This window comes from Colias eurytheme, chromosome 25 (assembly GCF_061535395.1).
Source record: "Colias eurytheme isolate Ceu_HAF_F1 chromosome 25, ilColEury1 Martin Lab GWU primary, whole genome shotgun sequence".
Classification (NCBI taxonomy): Eukaryota; Metazoa; Arthropoda; class Insecta; order Lepidoptera; family Pieridae; genus Colias; species Colias eurytheme.
Genome location: NC_143004.1, coordinates 2,208,564 through 2,233,250, shown reverse-complemented (window position 1 = coordinate 2,233,250; position 24,687 = coordinate 2,208,564). Strand labels below are relative to the sequence as shown.

The 24,687-nt window shown below is 32.1% G+C and overlaps 1 protein-coding gene and 2 non-coding genes across 4 annotated transcripts in view; 2 read left to right on the top strand and 1 right to left on the bottom strand.

Moving 5' to 3' along the window:
* Window positions 1-24,687, bottom strand: part of LOC149897470 (serine protease inhibitor dipetalogastin) — a 211,886-nt gene that overhangs the window by 168,845 nt on the left and 18,354 nt on the right. For both annotated transcript variants that reach the window (XR_016458190.1, XM_090116454.1), the window contains exon 2: window positions 16,304-16,439. Coding sequence is in view for 1 of the 2 variants with exons in the window: in XM_090116454.1 (XP_089972580.1) it covers window positions 16,304-16,352 (49 nt within the window). In the remaining variant the exon portion in view is untranslated. The remainder of the gene's footprint in view (window positions 1-16,303; window positions 16,440-24,687) is intronic.
* On the top strand, window positions 17,158-17,249 carry TRNAI-UAU (transfer RNA isoleucine (anticodon UAU)). The gene is given in 2 exon segments: window positions 17,158-17,195; window positions 17,214-17,249. It is a non-coding gene; the product is annotated as a tRNA-Ile (tRNA).
* TRNAI-UAU (transfer RNA isoleucine (anticodon UAU)) lies at window positions 17,690-17,781 on the top strand. The gene is given in 2 exon segments: window positions 17,690-17,727; window positions 17,746-17,781. It is a non-coding gene; the product is annotated as a tRNA-Ile (tRNA).

The window sequence follows — 24,687 nt, the reverse complement described above, 5'->3', positions numbered from 1 at the left end:
TTTGGTGTCATATAATCTTGTCAAAGAAGTTTCACTTCTGACACGTGTGCTGGGCAAACACGCTCGGACTTTGAAATTAAAATTAAAATAACTATTTGTTACGATGGAAGTCGATTATATAAATTAAGTATAAAACAAACGTAAATGAAATATGCATTTTACAAAAAGATTTGACCATGAAAACAAAAATATACAAAAACTACAAAAAAAGACGGGTTGCACTCCGGGAGTGCCGGCAGAAGTGAAAACTTGATTATTAACGTACAGCATGTTTGATATTTTGGAATCGTATCCGTCACGCATGGAATATAAGGGCTAAAAAAAATCGGTCTTACGCTTTTTCGATCAGGTCACGTGTCCTGACGCGAGTTTAAGATTTTATACCCAATGCCGCTAAAGAAGTTTTCACTTCAAAAAAGGCTATCGCTAGTTCTATAGCCCCAAGATTCCAACATGTATAGGTACTAGAAAACTCCATTAGGACGAACCCCGGGATGCAACAGCAGTCTATCAGGCAACTTTAATTTTTTCTATCATTAGGCATTGCGTGAATTACGTGCACATGGCTACTTGCGATAGTTATTATCTGTGGCACTATGATATTTTTTTACTTATGCTTTTTAGAACCTATATTTTATCTATGGCTTGTTTCTTTGAATACTGGCTGATTATGTCAGTTGGAATGAAATTAAGAAAAAAACACGAAACTGAACGAATATTGAAAAAAAAAATACCTAGTTTAAAAGTTAATTAATTATGATTACATAGTGTACAAATTTTTTATTAAATCTGTCCATTGAAAGTGGGTCAAAAGCTTAATATGTCGGTTACATATAACTTACAAAAATACAAACATACAGGTGAGTATAATATAAGCGTGTTAAAACAAAGGAAAGACTTCCCGATAAATTACATACGATATTATTATATGGTAAAGACTTCGTAAAAGGAAACTCCTTCACAATAAAAGTTGCTTAAAAATGTCTATAAACTTTTTAATCATTCATAAATTACACCTGGATATAAATTTTAAACCATTATAAGGAAAACATTAAATTCCACTGTTTTAGCACTTACAGCGGTATTTAAAATGTTTATAATTTACGAGATATTTCATGTAATTGATGCGTAATTGTTGAAGCGCTTTAAGATTTTTCTAGGCGTAGTGTTTATTTATAAATATAAAGTATCGACGTTGGTAGAGAAATTTATTTATAATTTTAATGGAATCTATGTACCTACATTATTTCTATAAATAAAAACGTTTCCTTGAAATACGTGTTTATGCAGAAATTTTATTTTTTAGATCTTTATTATTTTCATAGCAGAAAGTGTGGAAAAATCGAATGGAAACTTCCAATATATCTATAAAATTTCATGCAAACGGTTAATTTAACATAAATCCAATTATAGTAATTTCACAACACACGTAGGTAGTGCATCGATCTTTACCCATTGTGTCAATGGCCATAATATTTCCTTTTAATAAATCAACGACACCAACTATACACGTCTTGATACTTGATTGGGATGTGACCGCATTCCACAACTTTCAAGGTTGGTAGGGTGCTCTATATTTTGTTTTTACGTTAAAATGTCAAACCCTTGGATATAGGTGGTTATCCTGTACACCTATATTAATATGTTTCCCTAGTACTTAAAAGTTAATGATTATGAAATAACTAGATGTGCCTCGCGGTTTTCCCAGCTGATAAAAACGACGGGAAACATTTTCGACCTCTTATTTTAACGGTTATGAAAAAAAGGCTGTTTGAGCGTAGTTTTTAATATTATTTATTACAAAGTTCATCCAAATCGGAGCTGTGATTACTAGATATAGACAAAGATAGAAGAATTAAAAAATGTTGTGTGGTTTTATGAAACCACGGTAAAAGTGAAACTGTTCGAACGGTTTCGAACACTGCTTTGTGTAGCGCATGTCGCGTGACGGTCGGCTGCCTGCGATACACGCTTGATAATTATTGCTCCGAGGATACACGCGACATGCGCTACACTGTAGGCCAAAAAGTTTGAGACGATGAGTTTCACTTTAAAATTAAATGTATATTATTGTGTCGAAAATAATATTTTGTTAGTATATCTGTAACTTTATAGAAACTGTATGTAATTGAAAAATAATATTTGAAAAACAATATTCGGTAATTTTTTTAGTATGAAAGCTTTCCTAAATAATAACCTATCAATAAAAAAAGCGTTATCATTAAATCAAATTTAACTAATTTCGAGAAATCAAATAATCGAAATTAATATGCGTAAACGTAATTGAGTTAACCGCAAACCAAGATTAATAAACAAAACAAACTTTCCCCATAAATAAAAAAACATCCAATTACATACAGAAAACAAGTTTATTTAATTAAAGTACCAGGCGCGCATATCTTCATAGGCGATCCCGTTTGGTGACCACACTATTTACCATGTCCGTCACGGTCCCTAGTAAGAGATTACGGTACATTCGCATGCAAAACGTGTTGTCACTTTCTCTTGGATGAAATAGAAATTGCCGTGTCAATGGTATTTGTGCAGCTCTCGAGATGGCTCGAATGTTACTTCGAATGCACTTTGCGATTAAAATAAATAAAAGCGATTTTGGTATTTTAGGAAAAGCTATTGCGCCCATAATTGGTAGACTCAAAAACTTCTTAAATGTTGATTTAAATCATTTAGTTAGTACAAGAATAAAAGGAATAAACAATAGAAATAAATTAAACGTCCAAATTAATAGTTTCACAGATTCAGTGTAATTTCCTGGAGTAAAATCACTAAATAGTTACAATGTAAAATACCTACATTAGATCAGACCCAATCGACCATTTTTTTTTATGAAAGACTAACAAACAAACATACAAACGTACATCATAGCTTTCGCTTTTGTACAAATCGTCAACAAAAACAATCCTCAACCGATTACGTTATACAATTATCTAACCTAAGCAAAACCATGCGCAAAAACTAGTCCCACACCTAGTAGACTACGATCTGTTCTACTTGATATCAATTACAATAAAAAGTAGAAGATTTAGAAGCAGTCTAGACAAGTTTACGAACGTGCTCTCTGACTATATAGATAACTCAATAAATTATAGCAGTGAACACTTAGCTTTAGGTAAGGGTTGTGAAAATGCGTTTTTAATTTTATTATGGCATTAATTTTGAATTGTTGATTTATTATTTTCTACATAATATTAAAGCTATTATGTTTTTAATTGAGTTAGTAATGACGAACTTTTATGAAAGTAAATTAAACTTGTCGTTATCATTTAATATTATTATGATAAAGTATTTTTTTTTAATAAGATATTCTTTCGAAGAAACTGTTTTCCAAAAATCAATGAGACTGAAATCGAGAATTATAGTAGTTTGGTAATCAAAAGTAACGATCTTTTATGAATAATTATGATTTAAACCATCTCATTTGATCAGTTGTTTCTCGAAATGTAATTTAAAAAACTACCCTGGTATTAGACTGATATACCTTCTCCATGTTACTACATTATTGATCGTTCCTATACCTAAGAGAAAACATAGAATTTCTCTTCCATTAATATCCATAAAACATTGTATTATATTTGCATTAGAAACACACAATACATCATGAACAGTTCTAAGTCGAAATTATCATTCCTACAACGTTCTCTTACCATTTGTCATCTAAATGATTCAGGAAGGGACAGCCCTAACAAATGATCGCGTTTACACCGTGGGCGAAGACAGGGACTGCAACGCGAAACCATTTATACTGTTTGTAGTTTTGTGAATTGTATCCTTCGATTGTTTATTTGTTGCGGTGTGATAGATGTTCACGCAAGGGTGCTATATTACTTTTTTATAGCACGTATATGCTCTATTATAGGTTATTATTTATTTATTTCCACGCTCCAAAACCATGACTTACTAACAAAATAACGAACAAATTTCTTATACAGCCTTTATTAAAGTTTCCATACAAATGTAGCAACACCACTATGTTTCATTTCACTGCTCGTAATTCACAAGTGCATCGCACTTCGCAGAGAAAGTTAAAAGCTTATTAACCCATTTCGACTTCGATAAACCGTTTTAAACTAATATTTGCCCGCGGCGTTTCTTACCACAATTTCACTGCATATTTCATGAGATAACTTGTCCAGTTTGTAGAGTATGAGGTTATAATTTAAAATTAAATTTTAAAGTAAAATTATCCATTCGATTTATTGCTCCAATTCAATAGATTGTACAAGTCAAATAAATCATAGGGCCTCATTTTTATAAATACTAGCCACCCGCCCCGACGTCGAACGCGAATGCGATTACATGCCTAATATCTATATTACTATTATAGAGATAAAACTGAAGAGTTTGTTTGTTTGTTTGAACGCGCTAATTTCAGGATTTGCTGGTCCGAATTGAAAAATCTTTCGGTGTTAGATAGCTCATTTGTCGAGGAAGGCTATAAGGGATAGGCTATAATTATAATATATATCATCATCATGCTGAGCAACAGGAGCGGAGCAATGCTAGGGCACAGCTAGTCTATATATATATATAAAACTCAAAGGTGACTGATATAGTGATCTATCAACGCACAGCCCAAACCACTGGACGTATCGGGCTGAAATTTGGCATGCAGGTAGATGTCATAACGTAGGCGTCCCCTAAGGAAGGATATTAGAAAATTCATCCCCCTAGGGGATCAAATAGGGGATGAAAGTTTGTACCATGAAAATTTATCTTTTCCACGCATGCGAAGCTGCGGGCAACAGCTAGTTTATAATAAACTCCGCGGTTTCACCCGCGTGGCTCCACTCCTGTTGGTCTTCACGTAATGATATATAGCCTATAGCCTTCCTCGATGGGCTATCTAACACCGAAAGAATTTTTCAAATCGGACCAGTGATTAGCGCGTTCAAACAAACAAACTCTTCAGCTTTATAATATTAGTATAGATAACAAATTTTAATACTAAAAGTTTGGAAAGGTTTATTGATTCACTAAACATGTAAATAAAAAGCACAAACATAACAATGTGAAGATTTCTCTTTTATTGTATGAAAATAACATAATTAACAACATAAATAACATAATTAAATCAATAAATGCAAATATAATACACTTTTATTGTTATTGTTCTTAAAAGCGCTAATTGAATAAAAATCTCACAATATATAATGCTGCTTTGATTTTTACAAAGTGGTTTGTCGTTTTACAAGCTTTTTATTATAATAGACTAGAGTAGATAATTTTTGAAACAAAAAAAAATCGCAGTCGGATGAAACCCATTAGAAAAGGAGGGGAATATGATAAAAATTTAAGGAAAAATAAATTACGGTCAATCCGAGTTCGGGAAGCGGGAGGGGGGAGCTTTTAAGAGAAAAAAATGGTTTCTCTCGATTTCCGACAAAACTACAAGTCCTATAGAAAAAAGTTCAATGGCAAAGTTGTAGGTAATTAAAAGTTCTACAACTTTTGTATTCACAATTTTTTCACATAACCTAAAAATTTAGGTGAAAAATTCAAAAAACCAAGTTTTTGGTCTTTTATTTCTATCTACTTCAAAATTTATTTATTTTCTACGAAATTTGGTGGAAACTTACTTTGTTATGTCCCAAATACACTGTAATTTATTTGATTGAAAATATTTATTTTTTCGCCTTATTTTGAATTAATACCAAAAAAACAACCTAATTTTCAATCGAAAAGTCACCCGTCAAAATATCAGCTTTTTTCAAAAACTTGGGGAGCCTTTTATTCATTGAAATCTCTACTTTCATATGGTGTAAAAAAAAATAAACACCACCATAGTAAATGTTCTCAGGAAATGCATACAAACAGTCTGAAAATTAGCTTTTACTAAATCAGGCACACTTCTCGAACTACCTGAAATGTTTTTATCGACATCATTTTGCTTTTGAATATGCTGTAAAATATTAAACTTAGAACAGATAATTATTTTTCTTTTGAAATATTACCGAAAAGCCGATACAAGAGAAGATATAGAGTTCAAGAAGTGTGCCTGATTTAGTAAAAGCTCATTATCACACTGTTTGTATGCATTTCCTGAGAACATTTACTATGGTGGTGTTTATTTTTTTTTACACCATATGAAAGTAGAGATTTCAATGAATAAAAGGCTCCCCAAGTTTTTGAAAAAAGCTGATATTTTGACGGGTGACTTTTCGATTGAAAATTAGGTTGTTTTTTTGGTATTAATTCAAAATAAGGCGAAAAAATAAATATTTTCAATCAAATAAATTACAGTGTATTTGGGACATAATAAAGTAAGTTTCCACCAAATTTCGTAAAAAATAAATAAATTTTGAAGTAGATAGAAATAAAAGACCAAAAACTTGGTTTTTTGAATTTTTCACCTAAATTTTTAGGTTATGTGAAAAAATTGTGAATACAAAAGTTGTAGAACTTTTAATTAACTACAACTTTGCCATTGAACTTTTTTCTATAGGACTTGTAGTTTTGTCGGAAATCGAGAGAAACCATTTTTTTCTCTTAAATGCTCCCCCCTCCCGCTTCCCGAACTCGGATTGACCGTAATTTATTTTTCCTTACATTTTTATCATATTCCCCTCCTTTTCTAATGGGTTTCATCCGACTGCGATTTTTTTTATCTTTTCATTATTTTCAAAGGCTTCTACCCCAGTCTATAATGTTTTATGACTGAATGTCATGATAATGTTTTAACTTTTAACATTTAGCTTTATGACTAACTAGCGGTTCGCCCCGGCTTCGCCCGTGGTACATATTTCGCAATAAAAGGTAGCCTATGTTTTTTCTCAGGGTCTAAAGATTATCTGTGCCAAATTTCATCAAAATCGGTCCAGTAGTTTATGCGTGAAAACCATACATACATACATACAAAGTACAAACCTTTATAATATTAGTATAGACAAGACAAAATATCAGACTAAAATATCCATTTATAGTTATCACTAGCTGTGCCCCTCGGTTTTACCCGCATTTCCTGTTCCTGTTGGTCTTAGCGTGATGATATTATATAGCCTAACCCTCCTCGATAAATGGGCTATCAAACACCGAAAGAATCGTTAATCATCAAGCTTAAGAAAGTTCTTAAACAGTCTTAAAAAATAAATGTTTGAACCAATTATACAAATAACAATTAAGAAACCATAAGGTAGGTACAAATCTTTTCAGAGACATGTAGGTACTTACTAAAATTCACCTACATCGTCCTTTAGCAGTCAATTTTAAATATCCATTGATTGCAATCGACTCACGAGTAAATTTTAAACATCTCGATTTAATTTCCCTTATCTTTTATCCAGTATTTATTTCTTACGGTAAAGGAATCTGGGGCTTACGGTATCCGAACGTTTTGGAGTAACCACAGTTTTTAATACAAGTGATAACTGCGTTAAACCAACCGACTTCAAACTTGCACTTGCAACATTTACAAATACAGACAAAAATGCTCATAAAATAAAAACTACTAGGCCTATCCGAATAAAATTTTTATGGGACCAATTCGACACCATCCCGCATCGAACAAAAAAAGAATCACGTAAATCGGTTCAGAAACCTCGGAGTAATCGGTGTACATACATAAAAAAAAAAACATACCGGCCGAATTGATAACCTCCTCCTTTTTTTTGAAGTCAGTTAAAAACATTCCACTACATAATACAAAACAAATTCTATCTGTCTGTCTGTTCGCAATAAACTTACAGGTTTTAATAAAATACTCCACTACACATAATATAAAACAAAGTCTATATATTTGTCTGTGTGTTCACAATAAACTCAAAAACTATTGCACCGATTTTCATTCTATTTTCACTAATGGATAGCGTGGTTATTGAGGAAAATTTTCGAACAATATTTTCAAGTCATAGACAATTCGGGCAAAGCTGCAGGCGGAGACTTAGTTACGTATATTTCAATGATAAGGAATGTAATAAACATACTAATATTGGTAAATCTAACCATTATAAAAATATAATAATAATCCACCACGATGGATAATTAGTGCAGGTTGGCATATCTCCTATAACGAACCTAAGACCTTCAACTTCGAAGCAATAAGCCACTGCACTCAAATCATGTACAAACAAATCCATTTAAAGAATAATTATGTTTACTTACAAAATTAATATTCACGACGCGTGGCTGCATACCAATTAGTATTATCTTAACGATTATCGCATTTAACTATTTTCCCGTAAATTATGGGAAGGCGTATAATCTATGTAATCAGTTAACAGTTCTAGAGAATAATATCTTTATATTGGGGAGTACAGTTATACAAGTTATATGACTAAATAATTAAAAAAGTGGGTCATTATAGGCTATTACTAGATATTATATTATTATTATTTATTATCTGTGCTATAGACATAAGTGTTTGTATTAGAATGACTGATTTTGTGTTATGCGTAGAAATACACAGTGAGCCTTTTTAGGGTTCCGTAGCCAAAATGGCAAAAACGGAACCCTTATAGTTTCGTCATGTCCGTCTGTCCGTCTGTCCGTCTGTCCGTCTGTCACAGCCGATTTACTCGGAAACTATAAGTACTACAGTGATGAAATTTGATGGGAATATGTGTTGTATGAACCGCTACAAAAATATGACACTAAATAGTAAAAAAAAGAATTGGGGGTGGGGCCCCCCATACATGTAACTGAGGGATGAAATTTTTTTTTTCGATGTACATACCCGTGTGGGGTATCAATGGAAAGGTCTTTTAAAATGATATAAAGTTTTCTAAAAAACATTTTTCTTAAAGTGAACGGTTTTTGAGATATCAGCTCTCAAAGTCGTAAAAAGTATGTCCCCCCCCCTCTATTTTTATAACTACGGGGTATAAAATTCTAAAAAAAATAGAGGTGATGCATGCTAATTAACTCTTTCAACGATTTTTGGTTTGATCAAAGTATCTCTTATAGTTTTTGAGATAGGTTGATTTAACTGTAATTTATTATATTTGCTGCTACGGAACCCTTTGTGCGCGAGCCCGACTCGCACTTGGCCGGTTTTTTTCTTGTTGTAGACGCTCATCTTTACTTTACTAATATTATAAATCTGAAGAGTTTGTTTGCCTGAACGCGCTAATCTCAGGAACTACTGGTCCGATTTAAAAAATATTTCGGTGTTTTAGATAGCCCTTTTATGGAAGAAGACTATAGACTAAATCATCACGCTAAGTTCAATAAGAGCGGAGCAATGCGGGTAAATCCCCGCGGCACAGCTACAAAATAATATAATTATTGTACAATTATTTTTTGTAGATATAAATATTCCCTTACAATCTCAACATAAATAAATTGATAGATGCTATTAATAAACTAATCATCCATACTAATATTATAAATGCGAAAGTAACTCTGTCTGTCTGTCTGTTACTCAATCACGCCTAAATTACTGAACCAATTTGCATGAAATTTGGTATGGAGATATTTTGATACCCGAGAACGGACATAGGCTACTTTTTATTGCAAAATATGTACCACGGGCGAAGCCGGGGCGGACCGCTAGTTTAGTATAATTAAGTTCATTTAATTACAATAAAATTAACATAACTTTCCAATATTTTACAATTATTATAAATCAACAGATATCTTCCTTCTATCAAGTTAATTTAGTTTTAATCGGTGTAAGTTTGTGTGTAAATAGAATTATCAATATAATCGTGAATGCAAATATAATGATTACTAGTCGATCAACTGGTTAGGCGACAAGTTGCGAGATTTATCGAGAGTAAATATAGTCGCCTATCTATATCTATTTATAGACAAATAATCTTCATGGGTAGTTAAATATATGGTTTGTACATAGATGATAATATGTGAGAAACTGTTATAATGAGCCATTTTTAATCTATACTAATCTATACTAATATTATAAAGCTGAAGAGTTTGTTTGTTTGTTTGAACGCGCTAATCTCGGGAACTACTGGTCCGATTTGCAAAATTCTTTCGGTGTTAGATAGCCCATTTATCAAGGAAGGTTATAGGCTATATATCATCACGCTACGACCAACAGAAGTGGAGCCACGGGGGTGAAACCGCGCGGAGCAGCTAGTCAATCATAAAATGTTACCTAAATCAATACAAGAGTTATTGCTTCGTTTGTGTAGTTTGTATCGCGCAATTCTCAAAAAAAATTGGCAGTAATTTGTCAAAAAATCTATTACCTAATCTTCTTCTTATATATAAAAATGAATCGCAAAATGTGTTGGTAAGCGCATAACTCGAGAACGGCTGAACCGATTTCGATAATTCTTTTTTTATTACATTCCTTGAAGTACGAGGATGGTTATTAGGTATGTAGAGAAAACGTAAATATGTACCACGGGCGAAGCCGGGGCGGACCGCTAGTATATTATAAAAATGAATCGCAAAATGTGTTGGTAAGCGCATAACTCGAGAACGGCTGAACCGATTTCTATAATTCTTTTTTTATTATATTCCTTGAAGTACGAGGATGGTTTTTATGTAGAGAAAACGTAAACATGTACCACGGGCGAAGCCGGGGCGGACCGCTAGTTGTTCATATAGGTAGACGAGTATTCTGTCATAGGTAAAATTTTAAAATGGATTTATTATTAACAGAGAAAGAAGTAGCATAATTTTTTCGTAATAACGAACCACTTCACTTTAAATAATTGCACTCAAAGTGTAAAAACCTCATAATTCATGCTATAATTAGTATCGATACCTAACATATAAACTAATTAGATAAAATTTAATTATAGTTATAACTTATAATCGGAATTAAACACATTATCGCGAGTACAGTAAGGATAAAAACGATGTGGGTTAACGCGGAGATAACGACATGAGTTATATCTTATACAGCGTGTTCTCTGTTTTATTAAATATATTTAAGCTATTGCATAGCTTTTATCGCGGGCCTTGAGCGCGATAGAAGCTATCTAAAAATTCCGTAACGAAAAAACCTAACGCCCCCCACTCCAACCGGCACAGTGATGCTATGCAATAGCTTTACCGCGGCAGTCCTCGAGTGCCACACGTATTTTTTTTTAATGTAAAGTATTCCGTTAAATTGTAGACTTCGTGGTGTGTTTACAAATAAGTACGATTAAAATATGTCAAATTGCTACTATCGAAGAAAAATACATAATAAAATATACATAAATATAGTTTTAAAAGAGAAATAATCGGATATTTAAATAAGTAACTACAGTTGTAACTGCTGCTTTTTTAATTTATCATTAAAAACCAATGAATACCAAATTAAAATACTTTTTTTTTAACTCTCATAAAGCGTATATAATTTAAAAATGTAGCATCCTGTATAAACATACCGCTAACTTAGCAAAAACAGGCTCAGTGTATGAGCGTACGTGTTACAATGTGTTACATTAACTCGACGCTCTGTTTTGACAGCTCCTATTATCAGCTGTTTAAGGGCTTGGTCTAGTAGTGCAAACAAATGCATCCTGTCATCCTATATGTAAATAATACAAATGTAATAAGGGAAAGTTGCTCCACTTAATTTTTAAAAATTAAATCATTCGTATGCATAATTTAATATTCGTAATAAGTACCAAAAATGACAATTTGAAACAATTTTCGTGAAAATTACACCGGGTGATTTTTTTTTATCAGTACACAAAATTTGCGAATACTTTCTATTGATATCTTCAACTTCATGTTTATATAACTGATCAACTTTTACAAAGAAATTTGGACGAAATATAAAAAAAAAATAAGCTTTCCATACAAAATGCAGAACTCTATACATTTTTTCGACCTAAGTTTCTTAGTGAAAGTTGTTCAGTTTAACTAATAAAACGGATAAACAAATTTTGTATATAATAAAAAAAATGTAATGTTTGTGTTAAATGAAAACAAAAGATATTTATTTCTGACTAGCTTCCGCCCGCGACTCCGTCCGCGCGGATGTCAGTCTATGCGTCTTCTACAGATTTATTATATTATGTGTAGTATATAGATTTATATTGATAAACCTAATAAATCTTTTGCTAGCATTCTGATGCTTTATCGGTTGCACTGGATTTATCTCTTTTTTTTCAATCGCTTGAATGATATAGGATGGGTCCTTGATGGGCATCGAATGCTGAAGTCTCGAATCAATCAATTCTGACAGTAGGCAATTTATGTAAAATCTTGATAATGGTCCATCATTTTATTTTGCCTAAACGTTACATACTTTTTTATATATTCTATTTTTAACGAATTATTCACTCCAGTCCAAACAGCAAATAAGCAGACTTCTGCTTCTGCAACGTTTAGTTGTCCCTGAATTTAGAAAAAATAGTCATGATTCTTATCTATGACAAAAGTGTTATTTTTTGCATTGTATTTCAAATATTAATTTTTTTTTAACCGCATCTTCCGCATTCATGTCTTTTGCCGGAATTAGACATTTAACTTCTACTAGTTCCATTTTCCCTTTTTGATATGGGAATGTATAAAGTAAATTTTTTAGATATTTCTCGTTATACTTTTAAAAAGTTATTATTGTCATTTTGCTCATTAGGTAAAGTAATTTCGATATCAGTTTTAAGTTTTTTGATACCTGCAATAATAACGTCATAATCGCCTGCACATACTTATCGATTACTGCCTGTATACAATCCACCATCCACATTCATAATGTTTTCCTGTCCTCCTCTCCTTTACGCTGTTCACCGATACATTTGAAATGAGTAAATCTGCTACCACTGAAGGATGTTTCATTGTGATCAGCAAATTTTCACCACTGTTGTCGATTATTTGTTTTTCATTTTTAATCAGCAATTGGGAATCATCAGTTTTGTTTTTTGCAGATTGGTGATGTACCCTAACAATACGTCGAAAAGGGAAAGCATCAACGAATTATCGTTTTCGTCCTCTTTTTTTATTCTTCGCGTCTCTGTTACTTCTGTTTGTTTAGTTCTCAACACCCACTGAATTTTATATGTTATTGTGATCTTCCATTACATCTGAGTTTTGATGATGTGATGATAATCCATTCGTTTTAATATTGGTACTTAGAGTTGGTAGACTAGACTAGAAATGGCGGACTAAATTTGTCAGCGCGTCTGTAAGATCAGAATATAAAACCAACATCCTGTATTTAAGTTACAAAATTAATAATCAAACAACATGCCGCTACGTTGAAAATGACTAGAAGAAAAAATTAAAACACCTAAGATCAATTTTGGAGTAAACAAATCATTTTCCCCGTATGGGGATTTCCCCGGATGAACTTGGGAAGTTCAAGTTCTCAATACAAGTTTATATTATATTTCGTATTTCTCAAACGAAAAATAAACATTTTTGGAACTTCAAAAAAATTATATTATAAGAAAATTTATGAGCTTACTTTAGTTTTAAAGAAATATACATCCCTTTACTGACACCCCGTAAAATAAAGAAATTGTTGCCAATCACCTTTGCAATCTATTTGGTTTCATTAACTTTATGTTCGAAGATAATTTTTTTTCTAGTACATAGTTACACGCGTATTTTTTTCGTTTATTTTCCATATCGAAATCAAATGTTTAAAAATACGAATATTTGCACAAAACTAAGATAAAAATAATCAATTAACAAAAATATTAAATTTAATGAAGTAGAGCAACTTTCACTTCGGTATGAAGGAAAATCGAGCGTAGAGCACACGTCAGAACGCTCCGGCCCAAGGAGCGCGACTAAAGAAATTCGCTAGGATTTTTCCTAATTATTTTAAATATTTTTTTAATATTTAAAGAATTATCAAAATTAAAAAAAAAAATTTTTTAAAGGATTAATACTCATTGGTCTTCAACCAACTCGAATAAATTAATGGAAAAAATAACTTTTAGCAGTATTTATCAATAGATTTTGTAAGGCAAAAAATGGGAAATTTAATGAATTTATAACGTTCTAATTAAGAAAATCATAAGTTTTTCGGCAATTGTATTCAGCAGTTTTTAATAACGACTATATAAGGATAATAATGCGCTGATCAGATTGTGTAAATTGTAATCGGTTGCAACGTAGTGAGTGCACAAACTTAGCTCGAAATGTCTTTGGGGGAAAGAGACTTATCTTGAAGGCCTGATTAAGGTAACATAAAGTAACTTTATAAATGTGAAAAAATTCACGCGCATTGCGTATATAACACTAATTGATAAACAAGAAAAAAAAATTCAGTTTATCATTTCATTAGCCGGGAAAAAATTGTCAAATAACTTGTTGAAAACGCAATTTTGCTAGACTGCAGCCTTAACGGACCGAAATTACAGGGTGTTCTCAAAAGCTTATTGATTGATTAAGACCCAATTTTATTCGCAAAAAAATAAAAAGTTAATAATTATGTATAATATGAAACGAATGGGATTGAAGAAGCAATTCTTCAATTGATTTATTTAAATACGAATTGACATAGTTTTTAGCGATTGAGCGTAACGAACTACTAAATAAAGAGTGTTGTGCCATGTAGCATGTAGTGGTGTGTTGTGGCATATAGTTATACTAGCTGTGCTCCGCGGTTTCAACCGCATTGCTCTGCTCCTGTTGTTCTTAGCGTGATGATATATATTATATAGCCTATAGCCTTCCTCAATAAATGGGCTACCTAACACCGAAACAATTTTTCAAATCGGACCAGTAGCTCCTGTGATTAGCGCGTTCAAACAAACAAACAAACTCTTCATCTTTATAATATTAGTATAAATACATTATTATGCATTTAATAAAAATCGGTTATTTTAATATTAAAAACAGATACTTCAATTTTTTATAGATATGCAATAAATGGCTTAGCTTTTAAAAATAAGATTATAATATTATGTAAACATAGGTTTAATCTTTTACGCAAAACGGCTGATCGATTAAGGAGAAAATGTAGTAGTGTGTGTAGTCGAGACGAAGCCGAAAGAACCGAAAATCTATACTTACTAATATTGTAAAGAGAGTTTGTTTTTTGTTTGATTGTTTGTTTGAAAGCGCTATAAATGTCGGGAACTACTGGTCCGATTTAAGAAGTTCTTTCGGTGTTAGATAGCTCATTTATCGAGGATAGGCTATATATCATCACGCTAAGACCAACAGGAGCGGAGCAATGCGGGTGAAACCGCGGGGAACAGCTAGTACTATATAAGAACAGAAATCTCTAGAAGTACCCTCAAAATATAAAAATGTCTCAATTGAACCCACGACCTTCGTAACAATTAAACCATTTAACCGATAGTTCGAAATAAATGATTCATTGAAAGCTATTAAAAGGTTAAACACAACAAGGATCAATATAATCGATTAATGTCACATTAACGGTTATTGGCAGCGCGTCGATCACGATCTATCGATCAATGATCCAGATGATTTATTGCGAGTTCGGCATGAATGTAAATCATTATGAATAAATGGAATGTAGAACAATGTATAACAGGTAATCTTTGTTGTTTGATAATACTCCGTTGGTTCAGTAGGTACCACAGGTAGTGGATACGATTCCCAACAACCTTACAAATCTATACTAATACATATTATAAAGCTGAAGATTTTGTTTCTTTGTTTGAACGCGCTTATGTCGGGAACTACTGGTCCGATTTGAAAAGTTCTTTCGTTGTTTGATAGTCCATTTATCGAGGAAGGCTATTATAGGTTTTATAACAGCACGCTAAGACCAACAGGAGCGGAGAAATGCGGGTAAAACCGCGGGGCACAGTATTATAAATGCGAAAGCTGCCAGTGGAATTTCGAAACACATCATGTAACTAAATAGAAGGTTTTCATGTAAAATTATTATTGTTTTAATGTTATTTCAATAAAAGCAACATAATTATTCACGTGAATATTCGATACATTTGGCTTTATTTTGTGTATTCGTAATCGAATTTGCGTATGCGAAAATTTAATCAACGCTATATCAATGATGAAATGTTTCATTTGCATAGTTCAACGAATCGTAATAAATTATTTATAAGTACAACTGAATTATTAATGTTTTAGGAATTAAAGTTTATAATAATGTCAATAATTAATAATGATCGTCATTTGTTTTGTAAGAAAGATAAAACATATTTTATAATGTCAAAGAAATCACTAGAACAACTATTATATCGAAATATTTTTTATTTTTTTAAATATTTGTTTATTTAATTAATGTTAGTAGTTTTTACTGTAATAAGTAAAACGTGTGGCGACTGGCGAGGTATGTACCTATAGTAGATCCTAAACGGATGATTCGATTTCAATGTGCTTTTAAAACGGTAATCCTGTAAGTACTAGTAAATATTCAAGCTATCATATCTTTTACTATTTAGTTTTGATATTATTTTTTTTTCATTTTTATTTGATAATTAGTTAAAGTACTTACCGAACACCAAAATAACAGCTGCTGCGATGAGATGAGATTTGACCTCCATTTTGAAATCACTAGTTTATTACACACAAGTTCAAAATTCACTAATTTATCTTGTTCACTGGTAGCATTCGGTCATGATGTTCGGCTTCTGTAACAAGGAAAGAGGAAAATTAGTATTAATATAGTCCTACTAATATTATTATGAATGCGAAAGTTTGTGAGGATGTGTGTGTGTGTGTGTTTGTTACTCTTTCACGCAAATTCTACTGAACCGATTACAATGAAATTTAGCACACATAAAGAGGGTAACTTGGATTAACACATAGGATAGGTTTTATCCCGGAAATCCCACGTGGACGGGAACTGTGCGGGTTTTCCTTTAAAAACGCGGGCGAAGCCGCGGGCGGAAATCTAGTTGATAATAATGTAGCTGCAAATCCCAGCTTTACTCGTGTTGAAGTGGATTAAAAATGATAAGTAGGTAATCTATAATACAACTACATATTATAATATAGGAAGTTAATAAATTAAATAAATAGTTATTACTATTTTATTTTTATTTTTATTTTAAAAGCCTTAAAAAATTGCACCAATTTTCACGACTTTCACATAAGTAAAAAAACGAAACTAGAGAAGGATCTTTTTAAAACGAATGTCCTAACCTCCTTTTCTATTCAGTCCACAATTCAGACGATTAGAAGCTTTTAAATTTATTTTTGAATCTTTTACGTCGAACAGCCTATTTGAGAACTTCCTTAACTATTAAGAAAAAAAGATTATGAACATATTTCTAGTTTTAAAATGTTATAAGTGGGTATACTACATCCGCTATACACATAATACCTAATTTCGAACCCTGGACCACAGCTCCAGTGGCGCAATTGGTTAGCGCACGGTACTTATAGGGCAGTGGCCGTGAGCGATGCCGGGGTTGTGAGTTCGAGCCTCACCTGGAGCAATTTTTTGTGTTTTTCACAAAAAAATGTAGGAACGATAGTAAAATCGAAGCGTCATAGACAACGTCATAGGTTACTAAATAGTTACTAAGGATATATTAGTAAGAACGTTCCCTTTATTGCAAAAAAAAACAGTCTTCGACAAAATTATCAACTTATCAGCCCTGCATTTAAAAAAAAAGAGCGTTTGTGCCGAGCACACGTGTCAGAATTGAAACTTCTTTGGCAAGATTCAAAGATACCAAAATCATGGCCTACTCCACGACGTGATGGCATTGCTATGACGCAATTCTGAAATTTTACTGTCAACGCGCCTAAAGAAGTTTCACTTCAAAAATTAAACCTCAATTTTTTGTAAAACAAAATTTGTTAAATAATAAGAGGGTCGTTCGAAAATATACAATTAATATAAGTGTTGCCTAAATTCGAACCCAGGACCATAGCTCCAGTGGCGCAATTGGTTAGCGCACGGTACTTATAGGGCAGTGGCCGTGAGCGATGCCGGGGTTGTGAGTTCGAGCCTCACCTGGAGCATTTTTTGTGTTTTTTGACAAAAAAAAAATATTTATTTATGTATAGTGAAAGAGACATAATTGCACGCCTCATAAGCGAAGCGTTGAGGTGGGTACTACTGTCACTTCGCGCAAAACATCTGATTTTTCAAACTTAAAATGTCTTTATGTATCATACATTGCACTTGTAAGATAATACATACACACACATATTAAGAAAAATCACTATTTTTAACGTTCATGATATTTTTGATGTCATTTTTGTTATTTAAACTAGTTAAAAAACAGTTTAAAAAAGTTCTGTCTTGGACGTCCGTGTGTCTGTAATCTGTATGTGCGGATCCTTTTTCTTGTTAACACGATAGCGACCGAAATACTTTACTACTTAATCGAGTCTTTTTTTTTCTCTTACGCTTGAGTATGCTCAGGAATAGAACCCTTTCATTTTTCAGGGTCTGATTCGATGTGGTTTAATTGTTATTAAATAAACAAAAATAATAATTAATAAATATTTATTAAAAAAAAATTAGGAGGCGTGCACTTTTGGATTTTCCAAATTATTTTTAATATGCATAGAGAGCAACATGTTTCGTTACCTAAGGATGAACGAAACATGTTGTTATGTAAAAAAAAAGACGTGTGGCACTCGGGGACTGCCGCGGTAAAGCTATTCCATAGCATGCCTTCAAGCCACACCTCCGTGCCCGTCGGAGTGGCGAGCGTGAGGTTTTTTCGTTACGGAATTTCTCGATTCGGTCCCCGCGCTCAAGGCCTGCGATAGAAGCTGTGCAATAGCTTAAAAATCTGGCAAGTTTTGTTTTCCTATATACGTACGGAACTCGGAAGAGACACAATTCAAATTTTAGTCAGTCTGATACGATTGTTATATTTAACAGAGCAGAAAAAGTCACAAGCGTTAACTAGTTAAGATTAAATTCTTATAACAACAACATTGTAGGCGCAAACCGAGAAAATGATCACTATGACAGACATAAATATTAAATACATTCTTTACGTACATTAGTATAATTAATATTTACTCTATAATTAGTATTTGCGATATAATCACTAGTTTAAGATAACAGCTTGTAATTTTTTGTAATTTGTAATTATGTATAATTTTACGTGTCGTTTTTGAATTGAAATTATTATATTTTATACTTAAGGGTTAAGACTGATATAATTTAAAGATTATGTTTGTTTGTATGTACCGAATAAGCTCTACAGCACAATATTATTAGAAAATTCTATCGTGATTCGTGATTATATTATCTTATATATAAAATTCTCGTGTCACAATGTTAGTCTGCATACTCCTCCGAAACGGGTGGACCGATTCTCATGAAATTTTCTGTGCATATCGGGTAAGTCTGAGAATCGGCCAACATCTATTTTTCATATGTACCACGGGCGAAGCCGGGGCGGACCGCTAGTATATATATATAAGTAAAACGTTTTGTATGATAGAATAATTGAAAAGCTCTATTAAATGCTAAGTTTGAATTAAATCTGTCCGTTTAGTCTAAAGGTCTCCTTTTACTACTTTTTTACTTTTAAATATACTTACAGGTTACTTATAAACATACAGGTTACTTATAAACATACAAGTGAAGCTAATAAAAGCGAGTTAAAAATGGACTTTGCTTGCCTTTGCCTTTCCTTATTCAACAAGCTTATTATATAATCACTACATAGTATAAAACCTAAAACAAAGTCATTTTCTCTTTCTTTAAGTATATCCCTACAAAGAATACAGTAACTTACTAGTTGTAACTTCTAAGTTATATACTTAATGTAACTTACAAGTTGTTCCTAAGTCAATGCAAGTGCACCTTGAATAGGCTTTCTCGCCTACAAGAATAATGGGTAAAATATGAAATTCAGGTTAATATCGAAACGGTAAATCCGTTCTATTCGGGTCGGTGAAAACAATACTATTTATGAAAGTCTAAAATATATATACTGAATTTATTAGAGGGAAGGGTGCTTAGATTTGAAATTGGTGTTGTTAAAATTCGTTTTGATGAATTATTGTTTCCTTTTTGATACAGGTTAGTCTGTTGGTGTGTCTATTGATTCGTTCGTTATTCAATTTGTTCTTATTAGTAAGGTAAAGTAGGCACCCAAGGAAAAAATCAGAGCATTTTTGGAAAATATTTTCTATTTCTAATGATTTCGACTTCATGTCGCCGTCCCCGGAGAATAAAATGATAACTGCCATTATCATAGTTTTAAATTGTTATGCCATATTTGAAACCTACGTAGCTAATATACATTTTTTTTGTAATTTTTCTCCTGGCAAACAAAATTACTATGAAAGTAATTTTTAATTCAGTATAGGTATAAAAAACACCATTCAAAATAAACAAACCAATCCAAGATAAGTAAAGTTTAATAAGTCGCTATAATTCTCAGAACTGAACCTTGGACCTTTCGATCAATCTTTAACCACAGTCCACAGTAAGTACCAAAGAGACACATCGATACTTCCAAAGTATTAATTACTTTTTACTTTGGTTTTATTTCAAGACCTTAATTCTTGGAACGACACAAAATGACTGGGACCGTATAATTTGTCTTATTTGTGAGAACTGAGAAAGTTTATTTTTATCTGGTTTTACGGCTTTGAACATGATTTTAAAGGTAGGTACCTTTACTGAATGAAATATAAATAGGTAAGTGTTTAATAAAATTGTAATGTAATGATTAGATATATCTGTAATGATTACATCTACTTACTTTTTTTCAGAAGACTTACCTACTTGTTATAAATCAAGAATTGTAGATACTTTTTCTGTCGCGCAAAAATGTTTCAATTTGCATGAAATTTAGTACGAAGGCACAGAATACTTAATATTAGCTAACGCAAGTAAAAACGCAGAAGAAGAAAAATAACGTAGAAAGCAAGTACATAAAGGTTTTTATGCAATATTTTAAAATAATTATTGTGTCCGTTAAAAACGTAGAAAATAAATAAAATAATAATTTTAACATTTACTTTGAAGTAAACAAGCAAAACCACAGTCAAATAAGTACTAGGGTAATATAAACATTCCTCATACACACATAACAACGGTACAGTTCGCAACGTAAACAGTTACAGAAACAATTGGATTGTGCAAAATACTTGCTCTGACGGTACTTTGATGTAGTGCTTGCAAGAGCTATTTATGATCAAATATACTTATTATATTATGTTTGTTGGCCGATTTTGAAATAGCTCTATTGCCTGTGCATACGTAGAGAGAACTTAGTGTACGTGTAGAGTGAACTTTTTGACCTATATTGATGAGATTTATGTAAGTATAGAGTACTATTTTAAACATCGTACTAATATTAAAAATGCGAATTTTTGTGAGGATAGATGTATGACGTATGTATGTGTGTGTTCGTGTATGTTTTTAAACGTGGGCGAAGCCACGGGCGGAAAGCTAGTACACAATGTTATATTTTAACCGAACGCGAATAATTACAAATAATTTGGAAAATCCAAAAGTGCACGCCTCATAATTTTTTTTAATAATTATTTATTAATTATTATTTTTGTTTATTTAATAAAAATTAAACCACATCGAATCAGACCCTGAAAAATGAAAGGGTTCTATTCCTGAGCATACTCAAGCGTAAGAGAAAAAAAAGACTCGATTAGTAAAGTATTTCGGTCGCTATCGTGTTAACAAGAAAATCCTCCGCACATACAGACACACGGACGTCCAAGACAGAACTTTTTTAAACTATTTTTAACTAGTTTAAATAACAAAAATGACATCAAAAATATCAAGAACGTTAAAAATAGTGTTTTTTCTTAATATGTGTGTGTATGTATTATCTTACAAGTGCAATGTATGATACATAAAGACATTTTAAGTTTGAAAAATCAGATGTTTTGCGCGAAGTGACAGTAGTACCCACCTCAACGCTTCGCTTATGAGGCGTGCAATTAACTTGAAATTTTTATTATAAATCAAAACAATAATTATTAACTCCAAAGATACCAGGGACAAAGTAGGAATTCCCAGTATCGATCAACAACATTGTTCTAACAAATTGTACCAGGGTCGCATAAAATAAAACGGGTCATCTGATAGCCTTGAGCTTGAACTCACCGTGACCTCGGTGCAGATGAAAGTTATAATGGACAATATCGCAAAACTTTCACGTACGTTCTGTTCGCCTGGTACTTTACGAGAGTAAAATATCGACGTAGCTGGCACGGAGTTTCCAATTTCACGGAATTTGTTAAATAAACTCGGCAACATGCAATCTTGACTTTCATTTGAAGGTCAACAATAGAATATAAACAATTTGTTTGTCAAAAACATTTTTTTATTTGGTCAAATGCAAAAACTTTTAAAAACGATGTAACAGAAATATCTAAGTTAAGAATATATAAATTCCAATAATCAAAATTCAAAATTGGCAATTAATTTAGGCATCACAAATCTATAAATTTGCGCCGGTTACTTTATTTAAAAATAACAACATAACTATAAATATAACTCGAACATAAAAATAAAAACTTCATGCGTGGGCGAAATATTTCCTCGAATCTAGATCAAGTTAATTAACAACTCATTTATGTTTTAATCACACCCATCTATCATTTAATATGACACGAATACCCTATTTTTTAAAAGAACGGTAAATTTTGTTTTAATTGTATGTCCTAAAGCGAAGTCATTAAAGTTTGTAACACGCTTTTAGTAGCTTCATCTGTATGTTTGTAAAATGTATGTATGTTTGTGTGTTACCGACTCCTTTAGACTCGATTTTGACCCATACCAAACGGACAGATTTTATTCGAACTTTGTACACTTGTTAAGGATCGGTTACTAAGCGTGTTTTATAGATTTTTTGAAGTGAAACTTCTTTATCGGGGTTGGAAAAAAATTTAGTGTAAAATTTTTTCGTTACGCGTGACATTTTTCCGTTACGCCCCATCTTTTTCTTATCCCTACCACACGTGATTTGACGTATTTCTGGTAAATATTTTTTTGAAAAATAAGGTCATAAAGAAGTTTCACTTCTTACGTGTACACTAGTACACGCACACATTTTTATTTTAACTATACTTATTATTAAGAGCAAATATATCGGTGTTGTTTCTGTATTTTTAATCTGTGCGATGTTAACTGACCTATCCAATATGGAAAGCGCCAACCAATAAAATATAAAAGATTTAAAAAATATAGTAGAAAAATAAAACATGCTTACAAAAACTGCTACATCATAATAATTATAAATTATTAGCAATTTGCGAGTTGTCTAGATTGATATTATCACGATAATTTGATTACGCTAACTTATCGTTTTGTTTATTTTATGAATTACTAGCGGTTCGCCCCGGCTTCGCCCGTGGTACATATTTACGTTTTCTCTACATAAGAACCATCCTCGTACTTCAAGGAATATAATAAAAAAAGAATTATCGAAATTGGTTCAGCCGTTCTCGAGTTATGCGCTTACCAACACATTTTGCGATTCATTTTTATATACAGTTGAACCTCGATAACTTAAACCTCGGTAACATAAAAACCTCTGTAACTTCAAAAAATAATGTGTTCCCTTCCCATCAGAGCCCAAAACCTCTTTAACTTAAAATACGCAACCTCTATAACTTAAATAAATAATCTCTGTATTGGCCCTCAGTAACTTCAAGAAATGTTTCCACAACCTCTATAACATAAAATTGTTTGTCAATGAGTCATTTTGAAAGAGTGTCAAAACAAAAGGTTTCGGTATTTATTGCTTCCACGTGTTTACTATGTAGTGTTAACGTAAACAATACATTACCTATACCTTTGCTTTATCGAAATTCATCAAAGCTTTGCGGCGGTTAGCTTTATGACAACAACTTACTTGCATCATAAGTTTTTGATTGTTGTCCTGGAAACATTACTTTACTTACTGTGTGATAAAACTGGCTTAAAATGAGTCCAAAAAGAAAACTAACAACCCTCACCTACGCTGATAAATTAAAAGCTATAGAAGCAGTGAAAAATGGATAGACCCTTGATAACTTAAAACCTCTATAACTTAAAATATTTTGTGTTTCCCTTGAACTTTAACTTATCGAGGTTCTACTGTATAAGAGATGATACTCATGATTTATTTATTTGCATTTTATATAGTTTTTGAGTAGGAATCTATATGTTCTAATATTATAAAGGAGGATTATGCATTGTTAGGAGTTTGTTTGTTTGTTTGAACGCGCTATTCTTAGGAATCACAGGTTTTGAAAAATTACTGTTAGATAAGTACTTCATTTGTCGAGGAACGCTGACTTCTAAAGGCGATTATCATCAAATATCAAAATTTTGCCATATTTCTAAGAATTCGCATGTTGCAATAAATATATTATGTGAAAGGCCTAGTATGTAAGTTAACATATCATAAAGCTTAGAATATAACAGCACATACTAAGTTATGGAGAAGTAACGGTAAAGTTAATATTCGTGAGATGGATTAAGTTTAAGTTATGTTTATCTCCATGTTATGAATTTAAATGGACACTTGAAGGAGGCCGAAAATTATAAAATAACTTGAAATATTTTTGACATTGAATTTTTAATTTGGCTACGGATAAATTGGGTTTTTGGGCAAGATTAGAAAATGTTATTACTTTTTGGGTAAATGGTTTAAATCTATTACGATATTATGGTTAAAATAATTGTAAACATGAATTTTAGAGATGCATATTTTTTTTGTTTTAAACACTACAGCTCTTTATTTGATTTGCATTTAAAAATTCTTATGCAATTCGAATAAAGTGGAGTATAGTCTGATTCTGCTTTTCGTCGTAAATATCTTGTATATTATAAATTATATCATAATTTAAAAAAATGTTGTGTGGTTTTATGAAACCACGGTAAAAGTGAAACAGTTCGAACGGTTCCGAACACTGCTTTGTGTAGCGCATGTCGCGTGA